This window comes from Erythrolamprus reginae, chromosome 4, assembly GCF_031021105.1.
Source record: "Erythrolamprus reginae isolate rEryReg1 chromosome 4, rEryReg1.hap1, whole genome shotgun sequence".
NCBI lineage: Eukaryota > Metazoa > Chordata > Lepidosauria > Squamata > Dipsadidae > Erythrolamprus > Erythrolamprus reginae.
In genome coordinates, this window is record NC_091953.1 from 9,335,884 (window position 1) to 9,350,708 (window position 14,825).

Sequence of the window (14,825 nt, forward strand, 5' to 3'; positions counted from 1 at the left end):
AGCCAAGCCTCTCCTACCCAGTCACATGACCATCAAACCACACCCACAAAAGAAGCCACACCCACAGTGTGGCAGTAAAATTTTTGGCTGCCTGTCACTGGTCAAGTCCAGGGATGAGCAGTAGGCAGGATGGGGTGGAACGCAGTTCCGCCGGCAGAAATGAAGATGCGTGTGCAGCTCTAGCTGATCGGCAGCTGTCACTTCCTGGATTACTGGTCTCGGTTCGGTTCTCCTTTTTCCCCCTGCTGCTGCTGCTGCATCTACGCTCCTTGCTTTTTTCCTCTTTCCTCCTTCCTGGCCTCAGACGAGCTTCCCTCTCTCCTGACCGGCTCCCCTCCAGCCTCCTGTGGCCACCTCCCGCCTGAGGTGCAAGCAAACGGCGTAGGTAGAAACGGCACTGGCAGAATTTATGCTTCTGGCAGCACCCGTTCACCTACCTACCCAGCTTGAGGTGGGGGGGCGACCCAGGAAGGAGAGCATGGGTAACGCGAAGCAAATTGTCACCCCAGCGAGTGACACTGGTAAGGTTGTAAGTCGAGGACTTAACAGTTTACTTGAACAATGATGATTGTTCAAGCCACTCCCACCTGATCACATGGCCATCAAGCCACTCCCACCCAGTCACATGATCATTAAGCCACACCCACAAAATAAGCCACACCCACAGTGTGGCAGTAAAAAATTTGGCTGCCCATCGCTGGTCATTTCCAAGCTGAGCACATAAGGAAGTGAGGTGAGAAATATCACAGTGATGAATACGTTTGGATTCTAATACCATGTATCTTGCCCATCGAACAAGGAATAAATTGCGTTTAATTTAACTTAATTAGCACCCTTTTATTTCTTAGCAGCAGTATGTTCTGAGAGCGGCCAAATTTTTTCGGGAACCTATTTGTTAAGAATCTAATCTCAGCCAGCCACATGTAATGTTTATCCTCGTTGGTGACCCGAGGAGCATTATAAATTATGTGGCCAAGGGAAGGCTTGTTCATTAGGCAAGATAACTGCATTTTATACAACTTTTTCTTTTATCAAAAAACCTGGAATCCAGTTCTGTGCAGCCAAACATTTACTAAGTAGAGTGATACCTCCACTTACGAACTTAATTCGTTCTGTGACCAGGTTCTTAAGTAGAAAAGTTTGTAAGAAGAAGTAATTTTTCCCATAGGAATCAATGTAAAAGCAAATCATGTGTGCGATTGGGGAAACCACAGGGAGGGTGGTTTCCTCCCAGGAGATTCCTAGAGAGGTGCCATGGAGGTTTCTCCCCACCTTTTCCGGTCCTGTTTCCTTCCAGAAGATTCCTAAAGAAGCCCCACAGAGACTTCTCCTCGCCTTTTCTGTCCCTGTTTCCTCCCAGGAGATTCCTAGCGAGGCCCCACAGAGGCTTCTCCCTGCCTTTTCCGGCCCTGTTTCCTCCCAGGAGATTCCAAGAGAGGTCCCACGGAGGCTTCTTCCCACCTTTTCCGGCCCTGTTTCCTCCAAGGATATTCCTAGAGAGAGACCCAATAGAGGCTTCTCCCAGCCTTTTCTGGCCCTGTTTCCTCCTAGGAGATTCCTAAGGACCCACAGAGGTTTCTCCCCACCTTTTCTGGCCCTGTTTCCTCTCAGGAGATTCCTAGAGAGGCCCCACAGAGGTTTCTCCCCGCCTTTTCTGGCCCTGTTTCCTCCCAGGAGATTCCTAGAGAGGCCCCATGCAGGCTTTTCCCCGCTTTTTCCAGTTACAGTTTCAAAGGCTTGGGTTTATAAGTAAAAAACGGTTCTTGAGAGGAGGCAAAAAAAATCTTGAACACCCAATTCTTATCTAGAAAAGTTTGTAAGTAGAGGCATTCTTAGATAGAGGTACCACTGTAATTTAAAACATTGTTATTGCATTGTCACTGCAGATGCGTCATAGCAAAATACATTAAAAAAAAAGCTAGAGGGTCTATCAACATCCTTTCACTCCCTAAGTTGGTTTGCTATTTGTTGGATGTTTTTGCACTGCAGAGGTTTAAGAGGTCAAATGAGGATGATATGCCTGGCAGATGCTTAAGCTACACATTTTCTCACTTAAAATCTCGAAGACTCTTTTCCCAATTGAACCTAGCCCTGTCCAACTTTGGGTGGCTGCCTCTGAGATGACATGAAAGTCTGTTCAAGATACTATGAAATTTGGGAAAAATTTTATGATTGGATAACAAAAAGAAAAAAGATAAAACTTAAATTAAAATAGACTAATATACAGAAAAAAGATTGATAGTGACCAAATACAAAATTCTGAAAACCTTTAACGGACTGGACATCTTCTTCAATCCAAACTGACCTTAGATAAAGTGTAGATCAGAAAAAATATCGAAAAACCGCGGCCACCATATGCCGCACAATGTTAATTAAAGAAATTTAGAACTGTTAGAAACAGTTCAAGGGGGGGTTCGGGCGAAGGAAGAGACAGAAGGTAAAAACCATTTAGACAGAAGGTTTAAAATGTATTTTTAGGTATTGATATATTAAGTCTGCCTTGTTGAAATGATAGAGTTTACTTTCATAGAACAATAATATGAGACAAAGATAATAATTGTATAGCTAATACTGTACTATATGTCGACATAATGATCCAAACTATGATGTACCTATTCTTCCTTCTTTTTATCTGTAATTTTGTAATATAATAAAAACTATTTAAAAAAAAGAAAAGAAAGTCTGTTCTAGCATAGGAGAGTTCAAACTTGGCAGCTTTAAGATTTGTGGACTTTTCCCTATAGAGAAAATATATGTAAAATGTTCTATAGGTGGCACTTGCCACCAGCGCGCTTAGCTAAGATGTACCCAAGAATCTCCCCAAAGTGCTGGAAATGCAAAGTGAAAATAGGCACATACTATCACATGTGGTGGACGTGTCCATTAGTTAAGAAATTCTGGAAGAAAACTAAAAATATGATGGAGGAAATTATGGGAGAAAAAATACCAATATTTATTTATTTATTTATTCAATTTTTATGCCGCCCTTCTCCTTAGACTCAGGGCGGCTTACAACATGTTAGCAATAGCACTTTTTAACAGAGCCAGCCTATTGCCCCCACAATCCGGGTCCTCATTTTACCCACCTCGGAAGGATGGAAGGCTGAGTCAACCTTGAGCCGGAGATGAGATTTGAACCGCTGACCTCCAGATCTACAGTCAGCTTCAGTGGCCTGCAGTACAGCACTCTACCTGCTGCGCCATACCTTTTTTCCCCTATGGATTCCTATGCATAAATAATTATGTAATTTTATGCACTTTGTAAATGTTGTACTGTTGTATTGTTTATGCCCTTTTTAATGTAAATAACTAATAAAGCATTACAAAAAAAGATTTGTGGACATCAATTCCCAGAATTCCCCAGCCATGTTAGCAAGAGCAAGGGCACCTAGACTTATACACTGCTTCGCAGTGCTTTACAATCCTCTCTAAAATGGTTTATAGAGTCAGCATATTGCCCCCAATGATCTGGGGCCGCATTTTAGACATCTCAGAAGGATAGAAAGCTGAGTCAACCTTGAGCAGGCCAGGATCTTACTACTGGCAGTCAGCAAAATTAGCCTGCAATACTGCATTCCTACCACTGCACCACCATGGCTCATCATGACCATAAGAAAGTCATCAAGCTCAGAGAGAACCAAGAACCCCAATTATCTATCTATCTATCTATCTATCTATCTATCTATCTATCTATCTATCTATCTATCTATCTATCTATCTATCTATCTATCTATCTATCTATCTATCTATCTATCTCTACCTACCTACCTACCTACCTACCTACCTATCTATCTATCTATCTATCTGGAATTGGTGTTTACACAAGCATTTATCTCATCCAAAAGGTAGATTGCTATATTTGAATTTTATTTCACACAGAATGATTTCCCCAAGGGGAAATTTGGGATTATCAATTCCCGGGAATATTTCTGTTGCAGTCGAGACCAGTGTTTGTTATCATTTTCAAAATTAAGATATGTGGACTTAAACTCCCAGAACTCTCTAGCTGGCAAGGCAGCGTAGGGCATTCTGGGAATTGAAGTCCACACATCTTATGAAGTTGCTGAAGTTGAGAATCCTATTTCTTTCCTTTCTCTAATTCGAAATAGAATTATTCCTGGAGCTCCGCTTTGAGGTTGCTTTTGCCTTCCTCTAACAAAGCAGCTCTGATGCAGCATTAGAACAAAGTTGGGTCCAAATAATTTTTTAAAAAATTTATTCTAGTAGTTAATGGCCTTATCAGTGGCAGCCTTCCAGGTATAACTTTTCCAGACAGCCTTCCTGGAACTACTATCGATGTTTGTTTGTTTGATGATTTACTATGCATTGTTCGTTGTTTTTCATTTTTTGTTTATGAACCTGCATTGTTCCTTTTTTTAAAAAAAAATGGGTTGTTTTATTACTTTTGGTACATCGTTGTGAGTCACTGTGAGTCTGCCCAGATTAATAATTAATAGTAAGATTAAATCATAATAAAATTCCTGTACAAAATATTTTGACCTGCTTCTTTACTTTTAAGAATATTTCCAATAGCCACCCTGAGTCCCAACTGGGATTGGGTGGCACAGAAATCGAATAAACAAATAAAATAAACAATGGGGGAAAATAATTAAACTGTGATTTAATGTGAAAGCACCTTCAAGTAAAACTTGTAAATATGAATATGCACCTTCAAGTAAAACTATGTAAATATGAATAACATTGGGGGACAATTTGTAACACAATTTTGGTTGAGTTTGATTTTTGAGCTTTCCTAAACTTAATTAGGCATGCTGTTTTCAAAACTGTAATTAGTTTTCTTCTACCAAGTCAAGTTTTTTCTCTACACCTTATATATATATTATTATTATTATTATTATTATTATTATTATTATTATTATTTATTAGATTTGTATGCCGCCCCTCTCCGTAGACTCGGGGCGGCTCACAACAATAACAAAGACAATGTAAGAACAAATCTAATAATTTAAAAAACACTAAAAAACCCATTATTAAAAGCAAACATACACACAAACATACCATGTATAAACTGTATAGGCCCGGGGGAGATATCTCAGTTCCCCCATGCCTGATGGCAGAGATGGGTCTTAAGAACTTTACGAAAGGCAAGGAGGGTGGGGGCAGTTCTAATCTCCGGGGGGAGCTGGTTCCAGAGGGTCAGGGCCACCACAGAGAAGGCTCTTCCCCTGGGTCCCACCAAATGACATTGTTTAGTGGAGAAGGCCAACTCTGTGGGACCTAACCGGTCGCTGGGATTCGTGTGGCAGAAGGCGGTCCCTTAGATATTCTGGTCCGATGCCATGAAGGGCTTTATAGGTCATAACCAACACTTTGAATTGTGACCGGAAATTTATCGGCAACCAATGCAGACTGTGGAGTGTTGGTGTAACATGGGCATACCCCTGAGGCACCCCACAAGGGAGTAACCTAGAAGTCAACCTCTGACCCCCCACTAACACCAACTGCGACCGACTGGAGAGATAGGAGGAGAACCACTGAAAAACAGTGCCTCCCACTCCCAACCCCTACAGCCGGCGCAGAAGGTTACCATGGTCAATGGTATTCAAAGCCGCTGAGATCAAGAAGCACCAGGACAGAGGATAAACCCCTGTCCTGGGCCTGCCAGAGGCCTTGTTCTGGCCTCATCAGCTAGCCATCCAACAGAAAACACACACACACACATATGTATGTGTATATGTATATGTACATGTACATGTACATGTACATGTATATGTATATGTATATGTATATGTATATGTATATGTATATGTTTATGTATACATAAAAATGCAGTCAAAAAAGAAGAAAAAACTTCCTCCCTTTTCTAGCACATTAAAAAAACAGTACATAATATTGATTTCGAAAAAACTAAATTACTCTCCAAAACAGAACACCTATATAAAACAATAATCATGGAAGCCATAGAAATAGAAAAACACCCCCTCAGTATGAATAAACGTGATGACATGTCCCACCTACCAGAAATTTGGAAGACAGCCCTAACCAAAAAAACATATCACAATCATCACGGTGTCAACCATTTAATTAAATGTGATTCCACCAACCAATCAAATCATTAAAACACAGCCACCCAATCTACATGCAACATTTAAACCAAATCTCCACCCTCCCCACTATTTATAAGGAACAAATGGCTGTTGCAAACAAATTATATTCAAAGCAGCACGAAGCTAACAACTTCAGCCTCATGATGGTGAATGTGATTTCACCGAAATGTCGCATAGACACTCAAAATATTACACAGCGTAAAACCCGAACTCAGAACAATCTACAAATATAGGTGTTGTGGTTAGCTCTGGCCCAGCTCCTGCCCCAAGGACTGTGGATGTGGAGGAGACATCCACATGCTGCAGGCCTGTTTTGCCCCCGGTGGAATCTGCTGATGAAGGCTCCTCTGACCAAGAAGACATGAGTGACAGGGAGGAGGAGAGTGTGGCAGACAGCTCAGAAGGAGATCAATCATCTAGCTCCTCCTTGGATTCAGAACAAGAGTTAATGACACAGCCACGCATGCGGAGAGCGATGCATAGGCAACAACAACTGAGAGATTATTATCAAAGAAAATGAGGCCACCTGTGGTTGGGTGGGGCTATGGTAATTAGTGAGGCTGCTATAAATAGCAGCCTGTGGGTTTGGCCATTGTGGAGGATTATCTGATCATTGTGTTTCATGCCTGCCTTGCTGACTTTGACTTTTTGTGTGTGCTGATTTTCCCCCGCTGTGAAACTCAACCAGAGCAAAGTGTGTTTCACTTTGTGAAAGAAGAAGGACTGTGAATTGCCTCACAGCTGCAAGCTAAGTATCACAGAACTGATAATGGACTTGTACAAATTACCAGTTTGTTTGGAGACCAGTGCTCTTTGCTATACAAAAAGAGGGCTTGGTTTAAGTGAATTTTCATTATAAAGAACATTGTTTTGAATTTTTAAACATGTGTGTGTCTGAAATTTGTACCTGTGAATTTTTTGGAGGATTCTACCAGAACATATAGGTATGTATATATATTAGGATGAAGTATGGAACGACCAATGCTCATCACTGCACTTATATAAATGGTGGAGAGAAGCTCGTGAGGATGGTGGTAACGGTGATGATAATTGAAAGTGATTTCCTCCATAATTCTGGGGTTCCACTTCACTGTTCTATGAACTGATGGTGTCCAAGACACATTCTGGTTATCTTCCTGATAGAGAATAAAATAGGTTTTCTGATCGCCTTTGGCACTGGAGACATCAGAGCGGATATATTATTAACTCAGCGGAGCATGGAAGACACAGCAAAGCCTTCAGGAATGTGACTGCTTGTAGTTTTTTAACCGTAAAGCATCCTACAATGCCATCGGTAGGACTCAAAGACACACAATGGAGAGTTAAGAATTTTTGCTCTTTTTATCTTTTTGCCCTTGGTTTCACCGAGGACTTAAATGAAATTTAAAAAAATGCTTTTCCTTGTTGAAGGCCTGGGATTGATACTTGCTATTTAACAGTGCAGGAAACAATGCTATTGGACTGAGCCAAATATTTCGGATAAAATAAAAACACCACAGAATAACAGAGTTGGAAGGGTCAACTCTGGAAGGGTCAAGGAAATGGAGCACCTCCCTTATGATACCAGGTTGCAACGCCTTGGTCTCTTTAGCCTTGAAAGACGGCGTTTAAAGGGTGACTTGATTGAAGTGTATAAAATCATGCATGGGATAGAAAAGGTGGATAGAGAAAAAATATTTTCTCTATCACACAAAAACTCTTTTCTCTTGTTCTGTCTGGGTCCCCCCAGACGCCAACACCAACCAAAAAGAGTAGCCAGACACACTGGTAAAAAGCAAAGGCAGTTTATATAATTCAAAGCAAACACAGGTAACAAAAACTGTTCGTACAGACAGGAACACTATGAAGCTTCACAGAGGTTTCACGAAGGCCAGGCAATAAAACAGGATTCTTGCTGGCAAAAACAACGCTGGAGATAATAAAACCCACGCCTCCCCCAAGTCTTCCAGACTTCTAGGCCACAAGCCAAGATCAGAGACGCCGAGAATCGAAGCAAGGTCACAGGACTCCCAATTGATAACTCTCCACAAGACTGTAAGGGCGGGCCTGCCTTTTCAACCCTGCTGAGGAGAACCACACCCAAACCCAGCTGTTGCCAATTCAGGGATGGTAATACCTTTCTAATTGGCCCCGTCTTTGAGCTGCTTGTCGCTGCCTCATGTCTATTATAGCCTGTGCGTCTTCATCCAATGAATCCAGGCTACTAGCTGGGGAGAGCCCCCCCCCCCGGGGGGTCTCAGGCTGCTCTCCCTCCTCCTCTTCCTGACGTTCCTCTCCCCCATCTGCCTGGTCCTCCCCCTCCTGTTCACTGTGTTCCTCCTCTGGGCATGGATCCGGCAGAGATCCAGCCGGTCCCTGAGGAGCCTCAGGCTGAATCACAACATCTCTATCACACAATACTAGGACGAGGGGGCACTCCCTAAAGCTCATAGGTAAGAAAGTGAGGACAAATCAAGGGGAATATTTCTTCACCCAGAGGGTCCTTGGTTTATGGAATTCACTTCCAAAAGAGGTCGTGACAGCTGTCAGCCTTGATAGCTTCAAGGCAGGATTAGACAGATTAATGGTTGCCAAGTGTATTGGTGGTTATTGAAACGGATGTCCATGTGCCGCCTCTATGTTGGTTGAGGCAGGCAGGGTTCCCTTGAGTACCATTTGTTGGGGGTCAAGGGAAAGGGAGGGTCTTGCCTTCTCTTTCTGCTCAAGATCCCCATGGACAATTGGCCACTGTGTGACACAGAATGCTGGACTCGATGGGCTTTGGCCTGATTCACCATGGCTCTTCTTATGTTCTTATGGACCCAGGAGACCCTATACAATTCCAGACAAAAGGGGTAAGCAATATATTCTGCACAGAACCCACGGAAGTAAAATTTTGCCAAAACTTTGCTCCCACACGCTTCCCCTCACAAGATTTTAATGCTTTTTTGCATCCTGTACATGCGCAGAAGCAAAATCTCACAAAATCTGCAGGCACATGCACGAGTATAGCAAGCATGTGTGCAAACAATTTGTCATGATGAATGCATTGCATACCAATATTCAAGTAAGAGTAATCACCCCTGATTTGGGGGCAAATCAAAGTTCTGTCCAATTGGTTCTGCAAATGGTAGGGTACACCTGAGCCTGTTGATATTCAGATTTAGAAACAAGTCCAGATAATCCTTGATTAGGTCCCACAGAGTGGGCCTCCTCCGGGTCCCGTCAACTAAACAATGTCGGTTGGCGGGCCCCAGGGGGAGAGCCTTCTCTGTGGCGGCACCGACTCTCTGGAACCAACTCCCCCCGGAGATCAGAACTGCCCCTACTCTTCCTGCCTTCCGTAAACTTCTCAAAACCCACCTTTGCCGTCAGGCATGGGGAAACTAAACATCTCCCCCGGGCCCGCTGAATTTATACATGGTATGCTTGTGTGTGTGTATGTTAGTATAGGGTTTTTTTAAAACTTTTAATATTTTAATTAATTGGATTATGTATTGGATTGTTTTTCACTTGTTGTGAGCCGCCCCGAGTCTTCGGAGAGGGGCGGCATACAAATCCAAATAATAAATAAAATAAATAAATAAATAAATAAATTTATGAATACAGATAGTCTTTGATTGAGGTTGGGGCAATTAATAGCATTTATGTAATTCAAGTAATGACATCCTTGATGTTTTTTTTTAGATTATTGGCATCATTTTACCTAATCTTCATAATTCCACAAATAGCACCAATCTAAATTGCATCAATTACATTTAATGCAGGTTTAATTAGAATTTTAAAGATTGTTTTTCATGTACTATTAATTGGATTGTTATTACTGTTTTTCTGTTTTTTTGTACATGCTGTGAGCCGCCCCGAGTCCTTGGAGAGGGGTGGCATACAAATCCAATTAAATCCAATTAAACCAAATAAATGATACAGGTACTTAGATTTAACAGGCGTCTCTTCTCCCCCCCAAAAAAAATACTCCATTCATTCAAGGTTTCACTATAATCAGAAATTACATTTGAAACCAATGCAACACAGTACAGTATCTATTTTTTTTATTTCAACCAAAAGAAGCCAAAAAACCCCACACTTTCCAGAAAATAAAACCAGGTGTGAGACAATGAAAGAGATGAGCATTATGATAAAAGTTGTCAGGACCATTTGAAGTTTATACCTACATGAGTACCTTGAATACCAATTGTTTACACTGAGATGATAAGCACATCTAAATTGCAAAACCTAAGGGAAGTTTTTCACCATTACGAAAGGAGGACCAATCTTTACAGCGATATACTGTACATTTATAAACACATACCAAAGTGATACACAGTGATCCCCCGATCATTGCGAGGGTTCCGTTCCAGGACCCCTAGCAATGATCGGGTTTTCGCGAAGTAGCGCTGCGGAAGTAAAAACACCATCTGCGCATGCGCAGATGGTGTTTTTACTTCCACAGCGCTAGCGAGGAGCCGAAGATTGGGGTTCCTGGGAAGGGGACTCAGCTGGGAAGCGGTGCTGGGGTTTCCCCACCGCCCACGCAAACTCCTCGCTGGCTCGCCCACCCTTCGCCCGCCCACGCCGCTCGCTCGCGCCGCTTCCCAGCTGAGTCCTGAAGCCAATTCGCTTCAGGACTCAGCTGGGAAGCGGCGCGAGCAAACGGCGTGGGCGGGCGAAGGGCAGGCGAGCCGCGGGCGCGCGGGCAGGCTGGCGGCGGAGAAGCCGTTCGCTCGCGCCGCTCGCTCGCGCCTGAGTCCCGAAGACAAACGCGGAAGTTCGCCTTTGACGTTTGTCTTCGGGACTCAGTTGGGAAGCCGCGCGGCTGTTTTAAAACGTCGCCGCCGGCATGGGGGGCTTGCCAGCACCCCCCGGACCCCCAACCCGGGTTTGGGGGGCTGCTAGGAAGCCCCCCATGCCAGCGGCGACATTTTAAAACAGCCGCGCGGCTTGCCAACTGAGTCCCGAAGACAAACGTCAAAGGCGAACTTCCGCGTTTGTCTTCGGGACTCATTGGGAAGCCGCGCGGCTGTTTTAAAACGTCGCCGCCGGCATGGGGGGCTTGCCAGCACCCCCCGGACCCCCAACCCAGGTTTGGGGGGCTGCTAGGAAGCCCCCCATGCCGGCGACGACGTTTTAAAACAGCCGCGCGGCTTGCCAACTGAGTCCGAAGACAAACGTCAAAGGCGAACTTCCGCGTTTGTCTTCGGGACTCATTGGGAAGCCGCGCGGCTGTTTTAAAACGTCGCCGCCGGTATGGGGGGCTTGCCAGCACCACCTGAACCCGGGTGGCCGGGCGAGCAGCGAGCGAAGGGCGGGTGGCCGGGCGAAGGGCGGGCGAGCGGCGAAGGGCGGGCGAGCGGGGTGCTGGGGGGCTTCTCGCCCTCCCGCCAGCAAGAGGGGGAGCGAACGGCGTGGGCGGGCGAAGGGCGGGCGAGCGGCAGCGAGGAGTTTGCGTGGGCGGTGGGGAAACTCCTCGCTGATGCCCGCCGCTCGCCCTCCCGCCAGCAAGAGGGGGAAGACCCAGGGAAGCCGCCCAGCAGCTGATCTGCCCGGCGCCATCTACGCATGCGTGGCCATAAAAAAAGGGTGCGCATGCACAGATGGTGTTTTGACTTCCGGGTTGAAAAATCGCGATTTAGCCCGTTCGCAATGATCGGGATACCCGGGGGATCACTGTACTGTAAATATAGACAGTTAGACTGATCAGGTTTAGCCTGAACATTTTGCTCTTTACTGTTGTCTTTGCTACTAGATTTTATCACACAAGAATTCAGTCAATTAATGGTCATCATTAAGTTGACTCTAGATAGGAATTCCAGAGTGGTTGGTCCAGGAGTGGGCAGCAGGCAGGATGGGGTGGAACACAGTTCCACTGGTGGAAATGAAGATGTGTGCCCAGCTCCAGTTGATCGGAGGCTGTCACTTCCTGGATTACAGGTCTTGTCTCGGCTCTCCTTTTTTTCCCTGCTGCTGTTGTGTCTGCGCTCCTTGCTTTTTTCCTCTTTCCTCCTTCCTGGCCTCGGACGAGCTTCCCTCTCTCCTGCCCGGCTCCCCTCCAGCATCACGCGGCCAACTCCCACCTGAGGTGCAAGCACAAGGCATGGGTGGAAGCAGCACTGGCAGCATTTATGCTTCTGGCATCACCCGTTCGCCTAGCTACCCAGGCTGAGGGGGGAGGGTGACCCAGGAAGGAGAGCGCGGGAAACATGAAGCAAATTGTCACCCCAGCGAGTGACACTGGTAAGGTTGTAAGTTGAGGACTTAACAGTTCACTTGAACGATGATGATCGTTCAAGCCATTCCCACCTGATCACATGGCCAGCAAGCCACTCCTACCCAGTCCATGACCATTAAGCCATGCCCACAAAATAAGCCACACCCACAGCATGGCAGTAATAATAATAATAATAATAATAATAATAATAATAATAATAATAATAATAATAATTATTATTATTATTATTATTATCATCATCATCATCATTATTATTATTATTATTATTATTATTATTATTATTATTATTATTATTATTATGTCAATACAACCCAGCAAACAAGATCACTATGCTGGATTTCGTATTTCATCACCACTTGGGCGCTTCCCAAGCACCTAGGACTGTGTGATGTAGCGGCAAATTATGTTTGCTGATCCCAGTAAAGCAGCCTTTTGCAATTGACAGATGGAGATTTTGTCAATTCCAATGGTTTTCAAATGTCCACTGCGATCCTTTGCAACTGCGCCCAGTGTACCAAGTACCACTGGGACCAATTTCACTGGCTTATGCCAGAGTTGTTGCAGCTCGATTTTTAGATCTTCGTATTTCACTAATTTCTCTAGCTGCTTCTCCTCAATTCTGCTGTCCCCTGGGATTGCGATGTCGATGATCCATCATCATCATCATCATCATCATTATTATTATTATTATTATTATTATTGCTGTTGTTGTTATTATTATTATTATTATTAATAATAATAATAATATTATTATGCTGATTGCAAGTATGTACTTTTTGAATATTATTGTTATTAATATTGATTTTTAATATTAGATTTTAACTGCTTTTACTGTTGTTGTATTTATTCCGATTGTTAGCCGCTCAGAATCCATTTGGAGTGAGCGGAATATAAATTAAACAAACAAACAAACAGTTGCTAAACAAATGGTTATAAGTCAAGAACTACCTGTAGTGGATTAATGTTCCCCCGATGTTAATCAACCAAGGGATCTTTAACCAGGATGAAGGATTTATTCTGCTTATAAAAAGAAGGCAACAACCACTGAGAGATTGACTTACCTGCCTAGCAGTAAAAATTCGCTGGACAGCCCCAAGCGTCTCATTGCCATCAACAGTCCTCGTACGGTCATGCCTTCGCAGAAACACGCCACAACTCTGGCTTTTGGTAAATGGCTTCTGAGCTTTTCCAACAATCGATCAAAACTCTGCTCTCCGGCATTGCTGTAGATCTTGTAAGAATGAGCGATGCAGATCCCTTCTTTAGCTGACATGTCTTTGAAGGCTTCCATCCCACTTTCACCATAGTTTCCTAGAGCGAGAACCAAGAGGCACAAAAATATTAATATTAATAATAATTATTATTATTTATTAGACTTGTATGCAGCTCCTCTCCGAAGACTCGGCTCACAACAGCAATAAAACAGTACAATCTAATAGTCAAAACGATGACTAAAAACCCGCTATCTTAAAAAACAATCAATACTATACAATCACAACCACACATAACTCTTAATGGTCAGAGAAGGGGATACATTAATTGTCCCATGCCTGGCGACATAGATAGCTTTTCAAGGTCTTGTGGAAGGTGAGGAGAGTGCGGGCAGTTCAAATCTCTGGGGGGAATTGATTCCAGAGGGCTGGGGCCGCCAGAGAGAAGGCTCTTCCCCTAGGCCCCACCAGACGACATTGTTTAGTCGACGGGACCTGGAGAAGGCCAACTCTGTGGGACCTATTGGCTGCTGGGATTCATGCAGCAGAAGACAGTCCCGTAGGTATTCTGGTCCGATGCCATGTAGGGCCTTATAGGTCATCACCAATACTTTGAATTGTGTCCAGAAACTAATCGGCAACCAGTGCGGCCAAAAAATGGTGGGAAATGTTCATGTAAGCAGTGGTATGACATCATCACATAAGAGGCGTGCATAAGTGCACCAGAGTGCCTTCCGTCCCCTGTCCTAATATTTCTCTTTTACTAGTATCATGCATATAAATATTGTTTTATTTATATTTGTATTTATTCAACTTCTGTGATGCCCAATCCTGAAGGACTCAGGGCGGCTTATAAAATAATAATACAAATACAAAAGATACAAAGCAATAAGAGAAGGTGAATATAATATCTAAAACTAACCCCATGATAAAACCCATTTATTATAAAAAGACATAATCCCATGCATACACACCATTCATACAGTTTGGCCATGAGTGATGTACAATTCATGGCCCCCAGGCCTACCGGCAAAGCCAGGTTTTCATGGCCTCACGGAAGGCCAGAAGGGTGGGAGCAGTATGGACATCGGGGGGTAGTTGGTTCCATAGAGCTGGGGCAACCCCAGAGAAGGCCCTACCCTGCAGTCCCACCAACCTGCACTGCTTAGTCAATGGGACCTGGAGGAGGCCAACTCTGTGTTGTTATATCTTTGTATACCACCAATAGGTACTTAACAAAACAAATAAATAAATAAAATACATTAAAATAAAAACTTGGAAATTGTAAAGGAACAGATATGGAATAAGATGAGGAATATCTGCATAAGTAACAATACTTAT

At 43.8% G+C, this 14,825-nt stretch overlaps 1 protein-coding gene across 1 annotated transcript in view; it reads right to left on the bottom strand.

Annotated features, from left to right (window-relative positions):
• GRM5 (glutamate metabotropic receptor 5) overlaps window positions 1-14,825 on the bottom strand; it is a 265,562-nt gene that overhangs the window by 143,327 nt on the left and 107,410 nt on the right. The window contains exon 2 of the mRNA XM_070749601.1: window positions 13,335-13,584. Coding sequence (XP_070605702.1) covers window positions 13,335-13,584 — 250 coding nt within the window. The remainder of the gene's footprint in view (window positions 1-13,334; window positions 13,585-14,825) is intronic.